The 22317-nt window shown below is 36.0% G+C and overlaps 1 protein-coding gene across 4 annotated transcripts in view; it reads right to left on the bottom strand.

The window, feature by feature from the left end:
• The window catches only part of ASCC3 (activating signal cointegrator 1 complex subunit 3), a 418508-nt gene that overhangs the window by 193229 nt on the left and 202962 nt on the right, over positions 1-22317 (bottom strand). For all 4 annotated transcript variants that reach the window (XM_010389420.2, XM_030928567.1, XM_010389421.2 and 1 more), the window contains one exon: positions 3688-3822. In XM_010389420.2, the coding sequence (XP_010387722.1) occupies positions 3688-3822 (135 nt within the window). The remainder of the gene's footprint in view (positions 1-3687; positions 3823-22317) is intronic.

The raw sequence follows: 22317 nt of genomic DNA, 5'->3' as shown, positions 1-22317 counted from the left end.
CCCGTCTCTACTAAAAAATACAAAAAACTAGCCGGGCGAGGTGGCAGGCGCCTGTAGTCCCAGCTACTCGGGAGGCTGAGGCAGGAGAATGGCGTGAACCCAGGAGGCGGAGCTTGCAGTGAGCTGAGATCCCGTCACTGCACTCCAGCCTGGGAGACCGAGCGAGACTCTGTCTCAAAAAAAAAAAGGTAGTAAGTGGTCACTATTATCCTTTTGCCATTTTGAAATTTAGTTATTAGTATATATATATTTTCTAAAAATAAATTTCTATGATAGGTAAAGTCTTATCATTGTTCAGTTTCCAAAATAATTTCATACATTATTCTATCTGTTTCTCATAGTAAATAACTAGACTAGGTATTATTTACTCCATTATTATTCCATTTGATAGAAGAGAAAGTACATTTCAGAAATGTTCAGATGTTCAAGGCCATAAACCTTCTACAGGTAAAATCACAACCAGACCTTTTTGTGAATGTGTTCTGTTGGTTTGGGCATCATTTGTACATCCTGAGATATTCCTGTGTCCTGGGAGATCCCCAAGCTCCATTTCTGAAGGTTAAACTACTCTTGGGAGACTTTCCTTTCCTTTCCCTACATTCTTGTTTCAGTGGACAAATCTGGAAATATAGGTAGTTTTTCCCCTGGGGGTGACTTTGATAATAAAGGGCAAAATTATATGAGAAGTCCTGAGGTGTAACTATTACTTACAGAGAGAAAAGAATCATTTCAGTTGCAGCTAAGGCATAGAAACAGACTTATTACATGCACATGTGCGTACACACAAATACATACACAGAAGGAGGATTTTCTTAATGGAGTTTTGTTATTTATACAAATAAAAAATATATTGTGTTAAATGAAACTGTAAAGAAGTGCTTTTAAAGATCTTAGTAAGTCAGGAATTGAGGTGATTACATTAAACACTTGGGGTAAAGCATCACTGTGGCATGGTAGGGATTAAGTCATATAACAGAAGGCATGAGGCTAAATTTCTGTGTACCATCGTACACAGAAATTTACCTTCTATTTAGATTTTTATTAAATTTACCTTCTAATTAAATTTTAATGTTTTAGGTTCTTAATTTCCCATTTTTCAAAAACATGGGAAATATCTTCCACCACGATGATAATAGCTCCCTTCAAATTGCTAGAATGTTAATACCATTTAAGTTCAAAGGCACTTCAAGAAATACGAAGGAAGGTACCACTAGCACTAGACAAATACTCTTAAATTCTAGAGCTTTGAGAAAATATTAAGATGACCTTATCTTTTGGTACAATATGCACTGTGGAGGGTTTCACTCTTTAAAATCTCTCTTTAGGAGAAGTGAGGGATATAGTTAGGTTGAAGAAATGGAAATGTTCTTCTATTTTATTAAAAAAAAAAAAAAAAAAAAGACTCCATGCCCTAAGGTCTTCAGAAAGTCCCAGATTGGATGTGATCTGTTTGCTTTGGAACAAACAGGACACAGTATAGTGAAAATGGTGGACTTTGGAGTCAGACTGTCTCAAATCACGGCTTCACTATTTAATATGAGATTCTCTGTGAAAATTATTTACTTTCTCAGTTTTCATTTCCTTATCTGTAAAATGGGAATAAGAATCTTAAAGGACAGCACAATGGTGCAGGTCAGATGAGAAAATTAAAGTGAAACATCTATTATAATGTCAGTCTCGGAAGAATAAAAGCTAAGAAAAAAAGTAATTCTGGGATACCTACTATCAGACAAATACTCTATGAAAGTCTGGGAATATAATGGTGAATAGGATAATGTTCTTAATAAATGTGTGTGCAATTCATTCTTCTTGGAAAAAAAAAAGTCCAATAATAGTTGGATCAGGATAAAAATCAAGTACAATAAAAATATTAAAAAGCTATGATAAAAATGACTAGGGATTTTCAAATCTACCCAATTGTATCAAAACTTTCCATTTCTCTGTTATTTTTCTTCCAGCACAATGATCTGTGAACTTGTGCTTGGTAACATTGCCTTAAATAAACATCATTTGAAAATGTCTCCATATAAATTATTGTAATATGCTCTAGAGTATTTCATACTATATTTGATTCACACATATACCATATCAAGGGATAATACCAGCAATATCATAGGTTATAAGGATTGAATGAGTTATATACAGTAATAAAAACAATGCCCGACACTAGTGACCACTTAATAAATGTTAAGCATTACAATAACAACAATTAAATAATAAACCTGAATTATTTAAATTAGCAATAGTTCTCTGAATTGAGATGGATAAAGAAACCAGAAATCCACAAGATGGCTCTCAAGGTTTGGTTTTTAAACAGCATAGAGTTGTTTCATATTTCCAAAGAAATGAAACAAGACTTATGAATACCAACTTGACTTTTCAAAGACTCTCATAAATTCATGATTAATAAATAACTGGAAGGACACAAAGCTGTACAATCTGTACAATAAATGTTATGTAACAAAAGTAAAAAAATATAGAAAATGAATAAATTTTGTATTTCTAAACTGAGAGTCTGATTTTCAAAACAACTGACATCAGCTTAATATAGAATTTAAAATATCAATATAAAATGGTGAAATTTATAGTACAGTTGCAATTAAATATATTTTACTTGGATAATAAATATAAAAGGGCATAGCACAATGTCTGGCAGCTAGCAGCTGTTCGGTAACCAATCAGTTAAATCTTACATTTTATATACATATGAAAAATTTAAAGTTATCATTTTATGCCAACAGATTTTTTTTATTTCATAATTTATTTTCACAGCTTTAAAGCAGGAGTCAGCATACTTTTTCTGCAAAGAAACAGAAAGTAATTTATAGTAGCTATCACAACAACTCTATTCTTCTCCGGTAGTGCAAAAAAAGTCAGACAATAAAGAAACTGGTATGTTTATGTTCTGATAAAACTTTAATTATAAAACAGGTGGACACCTTTGGCCCAAAGGTGTCTTGATCTTGATCTAAATAATTACCTGATATAGTTAAATAAAATAAAATCTGATATAAATCTTAAGATACTACCAATACTCAAATTACCAGGAGGAGTGCTTCTTAAACTGTAATGTGTACAAAATCACCTGAGGATCTAGTTAAAATGTAGATTCTGGTTTGGTGAGTTTGGGTTGGGGCCTAAAGGTCTCCCTTTTTAACAAGGATGCAGGTGATCCCAAGACCTTTTTGTCCTTTGAGCATATGTACATTGAATAACAAGGCAGCTGTTTACAAACTTTTTGGCTCAGAATTCCTTCACATTGTTTAAAAAAAAAAAAAAAAAAAAAAAAAAGCCTTACTTATTTAGGTTATGTCTGTCAATATTAACCTTAGAAATCAAAACTGAGAAATTTTTAAAAAGTATTAATTATTTAGAAGTACAATAATAAACCCATTAGATGTTAACATAGGATATGAAATTTAACTGCATTTTATATTTTAACTATATTTTAAAGAGCAGGACTAAACACTTCAATTATAACCATATAGAAAGGAATGATAAGTGTTACATCATACAGTGAAACCTTTTAATAAAAGATCATTAAGTCAAGAAAAAAGTCAAGATTATAACATCATAAATCTGTAAAATTAACTTCTTGGAATTTGAGACTGTAGATCTTTCACATATAAAATACCTGGGATATGTGGCATGTTACCTGCTTTAATTCTTGTCCTCTTTGTTTCTTACCTGTTTTTCTGCAAGTAGATAGTCATGTCCTTGGGTAGGAAAAAAGAAGGGAATATGGCCACAATTTTTTGCTCTTTCTATTAGAGACATAGCTGTTCTTACAGTGGCATTTCGAGCATGTACAAACACCATCACCTGAAAAGAAGAAAAGCTGTTTATTTACTATTCCAATTAATTAAATTATAGCTTAATAGTAGCCTGGATATCATTCCATATAAACAACTATTAATTTCTCAAAACAAAATCACAAATTTATGAATTCTCCAATATATCCTTATTTTAGAACAAAGTGTATAAAGGAAAAAGGCAAGTTAAATAAAATTTAGCTTACAAGTTGATAGACGTTTGTGGAGTCTATAAAATTTGGAGTTTAATTTGTATGTTTCTCTTTTGAATACATAATTTATTATCATAATCACTTATTATAGAGACAGCATAAAAAAATATTTGAGAGTTTTCTCACTGGAAGATTACTACATTCAGTGAAATTTCCAATTCCATAAAGATGTTTCAAGAAATTGAAAACAATAAAGAAAACTCTTCCTTGGACAAAATCATGTCTAAGAACAATCACTTAAAATACAAAGGTTAGGGGACTGCTGGAGATAAAAATGCTTCTACAGAAGTACTTGGAATTCTCTGTGTGGCAAGCCTTCCTGTGGAATTATTCATGAAGTGACTGAGGTTATCTGAATTACAGAAGGGGTGTGTGTCTGAATGCTGTGTCAAGGAGAAGTGGGGAAAAAAATGCATCTTCAGGGACAGTCACTAGGCACGGTGTGAATACAACTGAAGAGAATTAGGGAGTGTTTAGCAGCATGCCTTTGCTGCTTGTCAGTACCTGCCTCTTTCCTCTGTAAGTTTCTTCTTTGACCTCTACCTTCCATCACAATCAGCTCAATCCCAGCATTCCCAAAAAGCCATTAGTGTGATAAAAATTATTTTTTTCGTAAGTCTCTAAGGACTTGCTTTATGAATCTGGGTGCTCCTGTATTGGGTGCATATATATTTAGGAGAGTTAGCTCTTCCTGTTGAATTGATCCCTTTACCATTATGTAATGGCCTTCTTTGTCTCTTTTGATCTTTGATGGTTTAAAGTCTGTTTTATCAGAGACTAGTATTGCAACCCCTGCTTTTTTTTGTTCTCCATTTGCTTGGTAGATCTTCCTCCATCCCTTTATTTTGAGCCTATGTATGTCTCTGCATGTGAGATGGGTCTCCTGAATACAGCAGACTGATGGGTCTTGACTCTTTATCCAGTTTGCCAGTCTGTGTCTTTTAATTGGAGCATTTAGTCCATTGACATTTAAGGTTAATATTGTTATGTGTGAACTTGATCCTGTCATTATGATATTAACTGGTTATTTTGCTCGTTAGTTGATGCAGTTTCTTCCTAGCCTCGATGGTCTTTACATTTTGGCATGTTTTTGCAATGGCTGGTACTGGTTGTTCCTTTCCATGTTTAGGGCTTCCTTCAGGGTCTCTTGTAAGGCAGGCCTGGTGGTGACAAAATCTCTAAGCATTTGCTTATCTGTAAAGGATTTTATTTCTCCTTCACTGATGAAACTTATTTTGGCTGGATATGAAATTCTGGGTTGAAAATTCTTTTCTTTAAGAACGTTGAATATTGGCCCCCACTCTCTTCTGGCTTGTAGAGTTTCTGCCGAGAGATCTGCTGTTAGTCTGATGGGCTTCCCTTTGTGGGTAACCCGACCTTTCTCTCTGGCTGCCCTTAAGATTTTTTCCTTCATTTCAACTTTGGTGAATCTGGCAATTATGTGTCTTGGAGTTGCTCTTCTGGAGGAGTATCTTTGTGGCATTCTCTGTATTTCCTGAATTTGAATGTTGGCCTGCCCTACTAGGTTGGGGAAGTTCTCCTGGATGATATCCTGAAGAGTGTTTTCCAACTTGGTTCCATTTTCCCCCTCACTTTCAGGCACCCCAATCAGACGTAGATTTAGTCTTTTTACGTAATCCCATACTTCTTGTAGGCTTTGTTCATTTCTTTTTCTTCTTTTTTCTTTTGGTTTCTCTTCTCACTTCATTTCATTCATTTGATCCTCAATCGCTGATACTCTTTCTTCCAGTTGATCGAGTCGGTTACTGAAGCTTGTGCATTTGTCACGTATTTCTCGTGTCATGGTTTTCATCTCTGTCATTTCGTTTATGACCTTCTCTGCATTAATTAGTCTAGCTGTCAATTCTTCCACTCTTTTTTCAAGATTTTTAGTTTCTTTGTGCTGGGTATGTAATTCCTCCTTTAGCTCTGAGAAGTTTGATGGACTGAAGCCTTCTTCTCTCATCTCGTCAAAGTCATTCTCTGACCAGCTTCGATCCATTGCTGGCGATGGGCTGCGCTCCTTTGCAGGGGGAGACCTAATACCATAAAAACCCTAGAAGAAAATCTAGGTAGTACCATTCAGGACATAGGCATGGGCAAGGACTTCATGTCTAAAACACCAAAAGAAACGGCAGCAAAAGCCAAAACTGACAAATGGTTTTTGATTAGACTAAAGAGCTTCTGCACAGCAAAAGAAACTACCATCAGAGTGAACAGGCAACCTACAGAATGGGAGAAAATTTTTGCAATCTACTCATCTGACAAAGGGCTAATATCCAGAATCTACAAATAACTCAAACAATATACAAGAAAAAAACAAACAACCCCATCAAAAAGTAGGCAAAGGATATGAACAGACATTTCTCAAAAGAAGACATTCATACAGCCAACAGACACATGAAAAAATGCTCATCATCACTCGCCATCAGAGAAATGCAAATCAAAACCACAATGAGATACCATCTCACACCAGCTAGAATGGCAATCATTAAAAAATCAGGAAACAACAGTTGTTGGAGAGCATGTGGAGAAATAGGAACACTTTTACACTGTTGGTGGGATTGTAAACTAGTTCAACCATTATGGAAAACAGTATGGCAATTCCTCAAGGATCTAGAACTAGATGTACCATATGACCCAGCCATCCCACTACTGGGTATATACCCAAAGGATTATAAATTATTCTACTACAAAGACACACGCACACGTATGTTTATTGCAGCACTATTCACAATAGCAAAGACTTGGAATCAACCCAAATATCCATCTGTGACAGACTGGATTAAGAAAATGTGGCACATATACACCATGGAATACTATGCAGCCATAAAAAAGGATGAGTTTGCGTACTTTGTAGGGACATGGATGCAGCTGGAAACCATCGTTCTTAGCAAACTATCACAAGAAGAGAAAACCAAACACCGCATGTTCTCACTCATAGGTGGGAACTGAACAATGAGATCACTTGGACTCGGGATGGGGAACATCACACACCGGGGCCTATCATGGGGAGGGGGGAGGGGGGAGGGATTGCACTGGGGAGTTATACATGATATAAATGATGAATTGATGGGTGCTGACGAGTTGATGGGTGCAGCACACCAACATGGCACAGATATACATATGTAACAAACCTGCACGTTATGCACATGTACCCTAGAACTTAAAATATAATAAAAAATAAAAAAAACAAAAAAATAAAAAAAAATTATTTTTTTCATATAGACTGCTCTTTTTCAATTTTATCTGGTGTGAATAAAAGCAACTTTAAACAACTTTAACACTGTTAACAATCTGGAATATACAATCTGAAGATATTAAGTGTGGGTGCAGTAAATAACTTAAAGAAACGTTTCCCTAGCCCCTGCTTTCAACTAAACTCACACATTTAAATATCTGGAATCACTAAAGTATTCCGCTTAGGCCTCAAGCAACTTGGACGTTCTAATCTTTGCCCCTCTTCTCAATATCTCCCCTATACTCCTCTGTTAATTACATTTTTCTGGAAGCTAAAACTTTCATGTTTTTTGCAGGCTACACATTTATGAGGATATTCAAAGACTGTATCTAGTCAGGGAATTGATAGGTTCATGTGAGCTGACCTAAGTAAAACAAAGGATCATTTTGAGGGCTAACAAAAATGAAAAGCAAAATGAGGTCTGGGATTTGACCAGAAAGGAGACAGGGTGACACAAAGGTATCTATACCTCCATAGAGGTATCTCTATATTTAAGTCATAATAACCTTATGTCTACAAATTTGTCAAGGTAAGTGTTCCACATATAAGATGCTTACTAAAATTCACAGTAAAATGTCAGATAACAATCATTCAAGAAACTGGAATGCTTACATAAGTAATATTATTTTAGGTACATTCAAAGTAAAGGAGAACAGATAATTTGGAGAATAAGAAGTTCCTCAAAATGAAACAAAACAAAAAAAAAAAACTCAAAATGTTTACAGAAAAACAAAAAGCACTGCAAGTCATCAGGAGAAATTTAATAAGCTAATTACAGTTACCAAAGGCATAAACCTTGAGATTTCATACTTTATCAGAGCTTCAACTTATTTACTGATACTAATATGTTTTGAAAAGAAATATAATAAGAATATTTTAAGGCTGGGCATGGCAGCTCACACCTGTAATCCCAGCACTTTGGGAGGCCAAGGCAGGTGGATCACACGGTCAAGAGATTGAGACCGTCGTGGCCAACATGGTAAAAAACCCCGTCTCTACTAAAAATACAAAAATTAGCTGGGCATGGTGGTGCGTGCCTGTAATCTCAACTACTCAGGAGGCTGAGGCAGGAGAATCACTTGAACCCGGGAGGCGGAGGGTGCAGTGAGCCGGGATGACGCCACTGCACTCCAGCCTGGCAACAGAGCTGTCTCAAAAAAAAAAAAAAAAAGAAAAGAAAAGAAAGAAAGAAAGAAAAAAAGAATATTTTAAAAAGAATACACTAATAGAATTTATTTCAGAAAGTTTTGCAGGTACTGGGACATTCTGTTTTCCTTACTTTTCAACTAAGGAAAACAAATCTCTTGATTTTTGATAGGCTCATTAGGCTTTCATGGGTAAACATCTTTACTTCACAGGATGTTACGAACTGCCACATAGGTTCAAATTGTGATATTTTCATAATGACTGATATACACTATTTAATGATAAGATAGAAAATTCTGTCCTGCTGAAGATTCATCAGTTTCAGAATTTGTCAAATTCTATCATTCTATCTCTTACAAACGGTAGGGACATTTCCACTGTAAGTTTCTTCTTAAAGAGCAAGGCAGATTTTTTTTTCTCTTCTATAAAAATAAATTTTACCACCCAGAAAACCTCATTAACCCCCAAATTAATTTTAAGAAAACTGGAATTAAAATGAAGTTACTTCTTATTTTGTTAATTCATTCGTCATTCATTCATTCATATGCTTCTGAACATGCATTAGGTAGCAAGTTCTGATAAAACTACCATGAAAACGAGAGACAAAGCCCCTGTCCTCATGGAGATGAGAATCTAGTATGCTGAATTAAATAATCACAAAATATTTTTTACTTGATAAGTATTTAGTAGGCATGTATGTGTAAAAAAGAGTTAAAAATAGAGATGAAAATAGACAAGATGTGGTCTCTTCTATGAAAAACCTGTATAATTTAAGGAGAAAGATAAAATTGTACACATAACTGAGGCAGCTGAACCAAAGAGAAGATAATGTGAGGATAATGTGGGAACCCTAAACATGGAGCTACTTGGTTTTCTTCATTCATCCATCCCAAGATATTTATGCAGTTCCTACTATGTGCCAAATACGGTACCAAGTGCTTAGTACAGCACCAGGGATACTATGATAACTATGTTTCAAAGATCTAAATGTGTACATTACTGTTATGGGGAGAAAATTCTCTGATAATCATTCCTATCATTCCAAGGTTAAAGTTGCATAAAGGAGGCTACAGTAGTATTTGGAATATTTAATTTTGTTATTTTTAGTGTGTTAGCTTGAAGGAGTACATTCTCTTCTAAAGTTTCTCACAGTGAGACCTAGGGACTACTACATCCGAATCACTGTTGCTGCTTACTAAAATAGATTTCTGGGTCCTCCTTTAAAGCCAGCTGAGTAAGGAAATCTAAGGGAGGGATCTAGAAATTGAATTATTAACAACTACTGAAATGACCACAGCACTACTGTATGAAATTGGTTAATAATTACTACCAACTTAATTTTCCCCTCTGAAGCTGAAAGAGGATTAAAAGGTAAAATAAAACCACGATTACAAAGATGTTTTAAGAATCCCCCAATAATACCTTTATTTACCTATACATATGAAATATCAGGAAATTTTAAGGTATTTTATATAACTAATATAGCACCAACATTATTTCCCAGATGGGCCAGAGTTTTATAATGCTACCAGATTTCCATTCTCCATAATTCAAATGCCACATTATGTAAATCTTGTTGAATTAGCAGATATGGAGAACATAAGGGAAAATAAAATATGACCTAAATCTTCATTAATTATTTCAGTCTTACTTGTCAACTTTTCATTTTGCAAATTATTTTCTACTGCAGACAAGAGAAATATTAGTTACAACTTAAAGTAACAATTTCTTTTTATTAAAGGATCCATCATGTCAGTGTTAAGTAAAATAAACTTTTTTTTTAAATTAAAAATTTCATGTGTTGAAGCTCCAACTGAAGTCATTACAAGGTTTTGGGTCTCCATAAACACATCTGATTTTATGGTTTTCTAATTTGGTTAATTAACTTAAATAGACTCATATGAAAATTACAAGTAATAGGACAGCATTGTTTCATTTGACAGAAATAACTCCAAATTAATATTAGAAACACTTTTTGGTAACTGAGCATCAGTTAAACTGGTGTGTGTCATTAAAATAAGAACAGAATAGTAAGATTAAGTCAATAATGATGGCAAATTTAGATTGTTTTATGAAACTGTTAATACTTTTATTTGAGTTTTTAGGTTATGCATTTAAAAGTATTTTATATACTTATTTTTAGTTTCAAAAGGCATTTTTCCTATTGTTTTATTTTTATTATGGAAAAGTTCACATAGAAACAAAAGTAGGCAGAATGTGGTCATAAACTGCAAAAGCCATTTATTTTTAAAATATATGATGGAACCATGCCTGTACTTGGGGAAAAAAAGTAAGTAAATTTGAGTTCTGGTCCTGTTAGTTGATCTGTCAAAGAAAGTGTTTTTCACATGAGATACAGATTAAAATTAATAAAGGAGTAAAAGCTCAGAAAATAATGATTCAAAAAACTGGAATGCTTAAGTAACACATACCGTTTTAGGATGCATTCAAAGGAAAGATGGACGTATTATTTGAAAAAGATTTGAAAATTCTTCCTTGGAGTACTGCTAAATATCAATGTGAGTTAGAATATATTATTTAACCTCTTCAATTCTTATTTCCCCCAGAACATACAAAAAGAGTTATAATCTATCACAGGATTACTATAAGAATCAAAGGATTAATGTAAGGGAAAACACTGTGTTTAGTAAAATGGTAGTTCTAAAATTTTAGAAAGCTTCAAAATCACCTGGCAAGCTTGTTAAAAACACAGATTGTTGCTCTTTCCCCCAATCTCCTTCCTGACTATATAGGTCTGGGGCAAGCCATGAAACTGCATTTCTAAGGAGTTCAAAGATGCTAATATTCTTGTCCAGGAACTTTGAGAACCTGTGTCACAGCTGGTAAATATTAACACCATTATTAGGGGAATAAACATAAACAAAATTAATCTTGCCTAAAAGATTAAACGGACCAGTATGCAACTGTTATACACTGACCACCATGCACCTATTTTCTACTCACTTATATGCATATGTGCGTGTGTGTATGTGTATTTAACACTATACAAAACAATTTAAAACACTTCCCGTTTAGCAACCTTTGTAAGGAGGTAACCTCTTTTCTTTTCTTTTCTTTCTTTTTTTTTTTTTTTTTTTTTTTGAGACGGAGTCTCGCTCTGTCGCCAGGCTGGAGTTCAGTGGTGCGATATCAGCCCACTGCAACCTCCGCCTCCCAGGTTCAAGTGATTCTCCTGCCTCAGTCTCCTAAGTAGCTGGGACTACAGGTGCACACCACCTCACCTGGCTAAATAGTTTTTATAATTAAATATATAAATTATTTTGAACAGGAGAAATAATTGATAACAATGAGGCTATAATAATATATTCATAATAAGATAGTATATTTGCTATGGTTATTTTACTGCTATGGGTTTTATGGTAAAAAGCCTAAAAAAAACACTTAAACAATGCACTTATTTAACAATGCACTGAAAAGGGTGATGATGAAACCTGTGGTCTAAGTGGCGCATTTATATTTTAGTTTACCTGGAAAAGCTTTAGGAAGAAAAAAGAGACATGACCTAGCAGAAGAAATCAACAGCAGTTCAAGGGGAAAGTATCCATATGTTCAAAGTTACAGAGAAGAGAGCAAATGCATGTGGTGGTCAATACAGACTTTTTATAGAAATGGACATGTGGACAAAAATAATACCACCTGAAAAGGTAAAACATAACCTCATAAAAAATGATAAAGTAAATCATTCGTTTCAAGGCTCAGAAAACAAAAACAAAAACAAAAAAAACCTGATACTACTAAAAGGAATACCTGAAAAATTATTTTTATGTTAGAGAAGTATTTTAAACTTAACAGAGAAAGGCCATCATAGTTAAAACAATATTGATTTTAATAAAGGAATACATATCACATGGTCAAAAAATGTGGCTTGAAGAAACATTTTTAAAAAGTATGCAAACCATGGAAAAAACCTAAAGACAATCTTGGAATTGTAATTGATAATTTTAAAGTGGTGGAGTTATAAACAGGAGCTCTTGATTCTTTTATAAAAATGAAGATGAGCAAGAAAGCATTTAGATATGTGTATCTGAGTAAACTGAGTTAATATAAATATGTGAGATAGATCTTATGAAAAAATCTTAAACATTTTAAAACATAGTTTTGTGGCTACTGAATTACCTGAAAAGTTTATACATTTTTCATAAAATTTCATTTAAGAAATAAAAAAGAAACTCTCATACATACATGGAAGAGATGAACATTACTACTATGATTAAGTAGTTCTTCCTGGCTGCTTCCAGATACAAGTGCTGTGATGCCTTATCCTTTTGGGCATCCAAATAATTCAGATGCCTCTCACTTAAGTATTTATCACTGCCTATCTTTTATTTTTAACTATTTTTGTGCTTGACTTAGTTCTTCTGCTAGTCTGTGATTATCCAACAATTACGTGACAGGCACTGCGGACATACAATGGGCTCGCCTAGCACTGGTCCCTGTACTTCTGGAGCTTATATCTAATTATACGGTGAAGGATTGGAGTCTAGGAAGATCATGAACACAGAAGCCACCATTCATTACATGAACAACTATAGGAGGAAGTAACCAAAAATCAATAAATACAATAATCCAGAAATTAATTAGGATCCTCCCTCTCAAAGATGACAAAGTACTTGATTTTAAAGGTCATAACACTCTAAAGTTCTTCATTATTGGCCCTTTGGGTGTTATCTCTCTGAACCTTTCCTGTTGTTTAAAACCCCCATGCATTTGTGTATTTCTAGGACGTTAGCCATGTTTTTCACTTAGTCCTCCTGCTGACTGCATTTGTGTAAATTCTATAAACCTGCAAAGCCCAGTTCTAGTGATCCTTCTCCAATCTCGCCCGGGAAAAGTAATCACTCCCACCACACTTTGTTCATATTTGCACCTTGTGTAATCATAAGCTTACATAGCTCACCCCAGTGTTAGGACTAATCATAAAAGACACCACTTATTGGGTCATACTATGTGCTAGGCCCATTACTAGGTACAATACACATGTTATCTTACTGTTAACCACATAGCGAGATAGGTAATTGTATTAGTATTTTACAGAAGAGAAAACTAAAGCTCAGAGCATTTTAATAACTTGCCAGTCATTCAGAAGCAGAATAGGGAGTTCATCTCAGATTTGACATTTCAAAGCCTACTTTCTTTCCATCAAGTTATAGCTCTTCCTTGAATGCTGCCTGACAGCAGAGCTTACATTTTGCTAATTTTGAGGTCTACATACCACCCTTCCTGCTATCATCCAATCAGTGGATGCTCAATAAATATTGCTGAAATTACAGTGTTAAAAATGGTCAGCTTTCACAAAGACCATTCATTTTTCAGCAGAGATTTCAAATTAAAAGTTTATAAATTACAATAGCTTAGTAGGCTGAGTTAATACTTTTCATTCACAACTTTATTAAAATATGAGGTAACAAGCAAACTTCCAATTACTCAACTAAACAATTTTCATGGATAGTTTTATTTAAATTTAACAGCAAACCTCTCATTGATATTTAATAAATGAAAGTTGCTGCTAAGTCTTTTGATACTGTTGTAGAAATACATGTATGCATATTTTACTGCTATTGGAAGGTGTAAAATTTGTGATTTAAAAAAGAAATGACTTATAAGCTATTCTGAAGATTAGCTCATATGAAAAAATTCCGGACTTTGAGGTCAAAATTGGTTTCTAAATCTAAGCTACCTACATTAAAAATTAATCAAATGTATTAATCAAAATACAGTCTTCCCTTGGTATCCATGGGAGACTGGTTTCAGGACTCCCTGTGGATACCAAATGCTTAAGACCCTTACATAAAATGGTGTAGTATTTGCATTTAACCTATGCACATCTTTCTGTATACTTTATATCATGTCTTGATAATATCTAATACAACATAAATGCTTTGTAAATTGTTATTATACTGTATTGTTTAGGGGATAATGACAAGAAAAAAATTCTACATGTCCAGTACAGATGCAACCACTCTTTTTTTCCTCAAATATTTACCATGTGAAGTTGTTTAATCCACAAATGTAGAACCCATGGATATGGAGGGCCACCTGTAATGTACTACTGAACAGGAATAAAGAAAGCATCCTTACTTTGGGTAAAGGTAAAAAAAATGACACTACTACATTTGGATTACATCAATAAAACTATCATTTACTAAAAATAGGGCTAAAATGATAAATGTTAAAATTGTCTATTAATCATGAGTGTATCAATTTGCATTTAACAACCAGCACTTATTATTAGATATTCTTGGCAACCAATAATATTACTAAAGCACATGTTTTTTCTTTAAAGACATAGCTAAACATTTATTAGATACACCATGAAAATATAAACTACCTCAAATAGGGTTAATTTATGCTGCCCTAGCTATATAAGACTGTGTAATTCATTGACTAGTCTTCATTCGTGAAGTTATGTAAATAAGCCAAGGAAAGTAATCCACAATAGAGAGATGTGTTTCCACAGCTCCAAGCTATGTAATTAGATCTACACTTGGCAGTTCGGAGCCAGTTCAGGACTCTCATGTAGCTCTTCTCAAGAAACCCAAGCTTTTAAGTGATAAATAGATTCAGGTTATTATTACTGAATTATATATAGAATACTACTCTGAATATGAAACATTCCTTATCAATTTCACTTAAAAATCATCTTAATATTCATCAGCTTTTATGTTTGAGTTGTGGAGAGCTTTAATTGCTATATTTTATTAAAAGAAATCAATAATACTTTACATCTCCTAAAATCTAAAAGATATCTGTTATTAAAAAGTATAATTTAAAAAACCAGATGACTAAGTGTACATTATGTACCATGACAGCAAAAATACAAATAGTCATATTTCTAAGTCAACTATAAAAAATATTATCTCACAATCAATTCACCAATATAGCGAGACATTATACAATATATTTAGAAACATAAGACATATTTCAGCAGTCTCTGAAATACTAGGACCCCAGAAAATAGAGCAAAAAGTATAGTTTATTAAGTATAAAATTTTAAAACAGTAAATGTTTTGAATGCATTTCTCCTTTACTGTAAATTTTTTCTCTAATTAAAACAATGTTTTCTTAAGCATATGTATTTTTTGGAGGTAATATAATTTATGTTATCCAACTGATGCTGGAATAAATTTTCTATACATTCTTAATATGCATTCAATTAATCTGAGATATGAATTCATTTTTGCAACTTATATTTATAAACATAAATAACTTAATACTATAATGCTACAAATGTGTATTTTATATCTTAATATTTTCTTGAACACAGACTATGTCATAATTTTTACTTGGTATTTATAACACACAAAAGAAAATAACATAATGATACATATTAATTTTACTTGCTCATAATTACTTATACAAATTTAATAAAAATCAATTTTTTGTTTTAGAAAAATTGGTTAGCAATCTAGACTAACTTACCAAATTCTTACCTGATGCCAGACTAATCTACATAACATATAGACTTGTGCTGAACATCAGCAGTGTTTAAGAATCAAGCAGACCTATGTTCAAATCATAGCTCAGCATTTATATACTAGGCAAACTTGGGCAAGTTCACCTGCACTTCAATTTTTATCTGTAAGATGGAGATAACAGTATCTGCCTTACAAGGGTGCTGTGGGAAGAACAAACAGTAATTACAAAGTATAGGAAGAAGCCTAGCACATGGAAGTGATCCATTTGGTAGGACAAGGTTTAGTTGTTTTACAGAAGTTTTTCTAACATTCACCCCAGATTTATTTGTTAAACTTCCCACTCACTGGGACCAAGACCAATACTGATCTCTCTGTGGCAAGAGGAAAACAAAACTGCACTTCTTTCTACATATAACAATTCTTCAAATATTTGGAAACTGCTATCAGATCTCCAGTACGACTTTTTCTTTCTTGAACTAAACATCACCAGTTCTCAATGCTGTTTTTCATAAATGATGGTTTTTCATGGTTTGACACTAGATGAATTCTATGTACTTCATATTTCTTCAATACTAAAAAGTATACATTCAAGCAAGATAATTTGCTGAAGAAATTTTTTTAAAAAATTATAAATGCTTCATGTCTAAAGTGTTCTTAGCTTGATTATACAGTTTAATATGATATTTTCAAAAATATATGAACTTGAACATCAAATCCAGTTAGAAACTTGAAAAAAATTTTAGTAACTTAAAACTACTATGAAACTACAGATCTTGGGGCGGAGCAAGATGGCCGAATAGGAACAGCTCCAGTCTCCAACTCCCAGCGCGAGCGACACAGAAGACCGGTGATTTCTGCATTTTCAACTGAGGTACTGGGGTCATCTCACTAGGAAGTGTCAGATAATCGGTGCTGGTCAGCTGCTGCAGCCTGACCAGCGAGAGCTGAAGCAGGGTGAGGCATCGCCTCACCTGGAAGCGCAAGGGGGAAGGGAATCCGTTTTCCTAGCCAGGGGAACTGAGACACACAACACCTGGAAAATCGGGTAACTCCCACCCCAATACTGCACTTTAAGCAAGCAGGCACACCAGGAGAATATATCCCACACCTGGCCGGGAGGGTCCCACGCCCACGGAGCCTCCCTCACTGCTAACACAGCAGTCTGCCGCGATATATCCGCAAGGCAGCAGCGAGGCTGGGGGAGGGGCGCCTGCCATTGCTGAGGCTTAAGTAGGTAAACAAAGCCGCTGGGAAGCTTGAACTGGGTGGAGCTCACAGCAGCTCAAGGAACCCTGCCTGTCTCTGTAGACTCCACCTCTGGGGACAGCACACAGCTGAAGACCAACAGGGGAAGCAGCGGGGGCCGGTGCAGACGCGAACGACTCTGTCTGACAGCTTTGGGGAGAGCCGTGGATCTCCCAACGCGGAGGTAGAGATCTGATAACGGACAGACTGCCTGCTCAGGTGGGTCCCTGACCCCTGAGTAGCCCAGCTGGGAGACATCCCCCACTAGGGGCAGTCTGACACCCCACACCTCACAGGGTGGAGTACACCCCTGAGAGGAAACTTCCAAAGGAAGAATCAGACAGGTACACTCGCTGTTCAGCAATATTCTATCTTCGGCAACCTCTGCTGCTGATACCCAGGCAAACAGGGTCTGGAGTGGACCTCAAGCAATCTCCAACAGACCAACAGACAGTCCTTCTGACTGTCAGAAGGAAAACTATCAAACAGGAAGGACACCTATACCAAAACCCCATCAGTACGTCACCATCATCAAACACCAGAGACAGATAAAACCACAAAGATGGGGAAGAAGCAGGGCAGAAAAGCTGGAAATTCAAAAAATAAGAGTGCATCTCCCCCTGCAAAGGAGCGCAGCCCATCACCAGCAACGGATCAAAGCTGGTCAGAGAATGACTTGGACGAGATGAGAGAAGAAGGCTTCGTCCATCAAACTTCTCAGAGCTAAAGGAAGAATTACGTACCCAGCGCAAAGAAACTAAAAATCTTGAAAAAAGAGTGGAAGAATTGACAGCTAGACTAATTAATGCAGAGAAGATCATAAACGAAATGACAGAGATGAAAACCATGACACGAGAAATACGTGACAAATGCACAAGCTTCAGTAACCGACTCGATCAACTGGAATAAAGAGTATCAGCGATTGAGGATCAAATGAATGAAATGAAGCGAGAAGAGAAACCAAAAGAAAAAAGAAGAAAAAGAAATGAACAAAGCCTGCAAGAAGTATGGGATTACGTAAAAAGACCAAATCTACGTCTGACTGGGGTGCCTGAAAGTGAGGGGGAAAATGGAACCAAGTTGGAAAACACTCTTCAGGATATCATCCAGGAGAACTTCCCCAACCTAGTAGGGCAGGCCAACATTCAAATTCAGGAAATACAGAGAACGCCACAAAGATACTCCTCCAGAAGAGCAACTCCAAGACACATAATTGCCAGATTCACCAAAGTTGAAATGAAGGAAAAAATCTTAAGGGCAGCCAGAGAGAAAGGTCGGGTTACCCACAAAGGGAAGCCCATCAGACTAACAGCAGATCTCTCGGCAGAAACTCTACAAGCCAGAAGAGAGTGGGGGCCAATATTCAACGTTCTTAAAGAAAAGAATTTTCAACCCAGAATTTCATATCCAGCCAAACTAAGTTTCATAAGTGAAGGAGAAATAAAATCCTTTACAGATAAGCAAATGCTTAGAGATTTTGTCACCACCAGGCCTGCCTTACAAGAGACCCTGAAGGAAGCCCTAAACATGGAAAGGAACAACCGGTACCAGCCATTGCAAAAACATGCCAAAATGTAAAGACCATCGAGGCTAGGAAGAAACTGCATCAACTAACGAGCAAAATAACCAGTTAATATCATAATGACAGGATCAAGTTCACACATAACAATATTAACCTTAAATGTCAATGGACTAAATGCTCCAATTAAAAGACACAGACTGGCAAACTGGATAAAAAGCCAAGACCCTTCAGTCTGCTGTATTCAGGAGACCCATCTCACATGCAGAGACATACATAGGCTCAAAATAAAGGGATGGAGGAAGATCTACCAAGCAAATGGAGAACAAAAAAAAGCAGGGGTTGCAATACTAGTCTCTGATAAAACAGACTTTAAACCATCAAAGATCAAAAGAGACAAAGAAGGCCATTACATAATGGTAAAGGGATCAATTCAACAGGAAGAGCTAACTCTCCTAAATATATATGCACCCAATACAGGAGCACCCAGATTCATAAAGCAAGTCCTTAGAGACTTACAAAGAGACTTAGACTCCCATACAATAATAATGGGAGACTTCAACACTCCACTGTCAACATTAGACAGATCAATGAGACAGAAAGTTAACAAGGATACCCAGGAATTGAACTCATCTCTGCACCAAGCAGACCTAATAGACATCTATAGAACTCTCCACCCCAATCAACAGAATATACATTCTTCTCAGCACCACATCGCACTTATTCCAAAATTGACCACATAATTGGAAGTAAAGCACTCCTCAGCAAATGTACAAGAAGAGAAATTATAACAAACTGTCTCTCAGACCACAGTGCAATCAAACTAGAACTCAGGACTAAGAAACTCAATCAAAACCGCTCAACTACATGGAAACTGAACAACCTGCTCCTGAATGACTACTGGGTACATAACGAAATGAAAGCGGAAATAAAGATGTTCTTTGAAACCAATGAGAACAAAGATACAACATACCAGAATCTCTGGGACACATTTAAAGCAGTGTGTAGAGGGAAATTTATAGCACTAAATGCCCACAAGAGAAAGCAGGAAAGATCTAAAATTGACACTCTAACATCACAATTAAAAGAACTAGAGAGGCAAGAGCAAACACACCCAAAAGCTAGCAGAAGGCAAGAAATAACTAAGATCAGAGCAGAACTGAAGGAGATAGAGACACAAAAAACCCTCCAAAAAATCAATGAATCCAGGAGTTGGAGTTGGTTTTTTGAAAAGATCAACAAAATTGACAGACCACTAGCAAGGCTAATAAAGAAGAAAAGAGAGAGGAATTAAACAGACGCAATAAAAAGTGATAAAGGGGATATCCCCACTGACCCCACAGAAATACAAACAACCATCAGAGAATACTATAAACGCCTCTATGCAAATCAACTAGAAAATCTAGAAGAAATGGATAATTTCCTGGACACTTACACTCTCCCAAGGCTAAACCAGGAAGAAGTTGAATCCCTGAATAGACCAATAGCAGGCTCTGAAATTGAGGCAACAATTAATAGCCTACCCACCAAAAGAAGTCCAGGACCAGATGGATTCACAGCTGACTTCTACCAGAGGTACAAGGAGGAGCTGGTACCATTCCTTCTGAAACTATTCCAATCAATAGAAAAAGAGGGAATCCTCCCTAACTCATTTTATGAGGCCAACATCATCCTGATACCAAAGCCTGGCAGAGACACAACAAAAAAAGAGAATTTTAGACCAATATCCCTGATGAACATCGATGCAAAAATCCTCAATAAAATACTGGCAAACCGGATTCAGCAGCACATCAAAAAGCTTATCCACCATGATCAAGTGGGCTTCATCCCTGGGATGCAAGGCTGGTTCAACATTCGCAAATCAATAAACGTAATCCGGCATATAAACAGAACCAAAGACAAGAACCACATGATTATCTCAATAGATGCAGAAAAGGCTTTTGACAAAATTCAACAGCCCTTCCTGCTAAAAACGCTCAATAAATTTGGTATTGATGGAACGTACCTCAAAATAATAAGAGCTATTTATGACAAACCCACAGCTAATATCATACTGAATGGGCAAAAACTGGAAAAATTCCCTTTGAAAACTGGCACAAGACAGGGATGCCCTCTCTCACCACTCCTATTCAATATAGTGTTGGAAGTTCTGGCTAGGGCAATCAGGCAAGAGAAAGAAATCAAGGGTATCCAGTTAGGAAAAGAAGAAGTCAAAGTGTCCCTGTTTGCAGATGACATGATTGTATATTTAGAAAACCCCATCGTCTCAGCCCAAAATCTCCTTAAGCTGATAAGCAACTTCAGCAAAGTCTCAGGATACAAAATTAATGTGCAAAAATCACAAGCATTCTTATACACCAGTAACAGACAAGCAGAGAGCTAAATCAGGAATGAACTTCCATTCACAATTGCTTCAAAGAGAATAAAATACCTAGGAATCCAGCTTACAAGGGATGTAAAGGACCTCTTCAAGGAGAACTACAAACCACTGCTCAGTGAAATAAAAGAGGACACAAACAAATGGAAGAACATACCATGCTCATGGATAGGAAGAATCAATATCGTGAAAATGGCCATACTGCCCAAGGTTATTTATACATTCAATGCCATCCCCATCAAGCTACCAATGAGTTTCTTCACAGAATTGGAAAAAACTGCTTTAAAGTTCATATGGAACCAAAAAAGAGCCCGCATTGCCAAGACAATCCTAAGTCAAAATGACAAAGCTGGAGGCATCACGCTACCTGACTTCAAACTATACTACAAGACTACAGTAACCAAAACAGCATAGTACTGGCACCAAAACAGAGATATAGACCAATGGAACAGAACAGAGTCCTCAGAAATAATACCGCACATCTACAGCCATCTGATCTTTGACAAACCTGAGAGAAACAAGAAATGGGGAAAGGATTCCCTATTTAATAAATGGGGCTGGGAAAATTGGCTAGCCATAAGTAGAAAGCTGTAACTGGATCCTTTCCTTACCCCTTATACGAAGATTAATTCAAGATGGATTAGAGACTTCAATGTTAGACCTAATACCATAAAAACCCTAGAAGAAAATCTAGGTAGTACGATTCAGGACATAGGCATGGGCAAGGACTTCATGTCTAAAACACCAAAAGCAACGGCAGCAAAAGCCAAAATTGACACATGGGATCTCATTAAAGTAAAGAGCTTTTGCACAGCAAAAGAAACTACCATCAGAGTGAACAGGAAACCTACAGAATGGGAGAAAATTTTTGCAACCTACTCATCTGACAAAGGGCTAATGTCCAGAATCTACAAAGAACTCAAACAAATATACAAGAAAAAAACAAACAACCCCATCAAAAAGTGGGCAAAGGATATGAACAGACATTTCTCAAAAGAAGACATTCATACAGCCAACAGACACATGAAAAAATGCTCATCATCACTCGCCATCAGAGAAATGCAAATCAAGCCGGGCGCGGTGGCTCACGCCTGTAATCTCAGCACTTTGGGAGGCTGAGGCGGGCGGATCACAAGGTCAGGAGATCGAGACCATCCTGGCTAACATGGTGAAACCCCGTCTCTACTAAAAATACAAAAAAATTAGCCGGGCGCGGTGGCGGGCGCCTGTGGTCCCAGCTACTCAGGAGACTGAGGCATGAGAATGGCGTGGGCCCGGGAGGCGGAGCTTGCAGTGAGCTGAGATCCGGCCACTGCACTCCAGCCTGGG

Source organism: Rhinopithecus roxellana, chromosome 4, assembly GCF_007565055.1.
Source record: "Rhinopithecus roxellana isolate Shanxi Qingling chromosome 4, ASM756505v1, whole genome shotgun sequence".
Lineage (NCBI taxonomy): Eukaryota > Metazoa > Chordata > Mammalia > Primates > Cercopithecidae > Rhinopithecus > Rhinopithecus roxellana.
The sequence above is the reverse complement of the archived record's forward strand: the minus strand, read 5'-3'. Positions and strand labels throughout refer to the sequence as shown.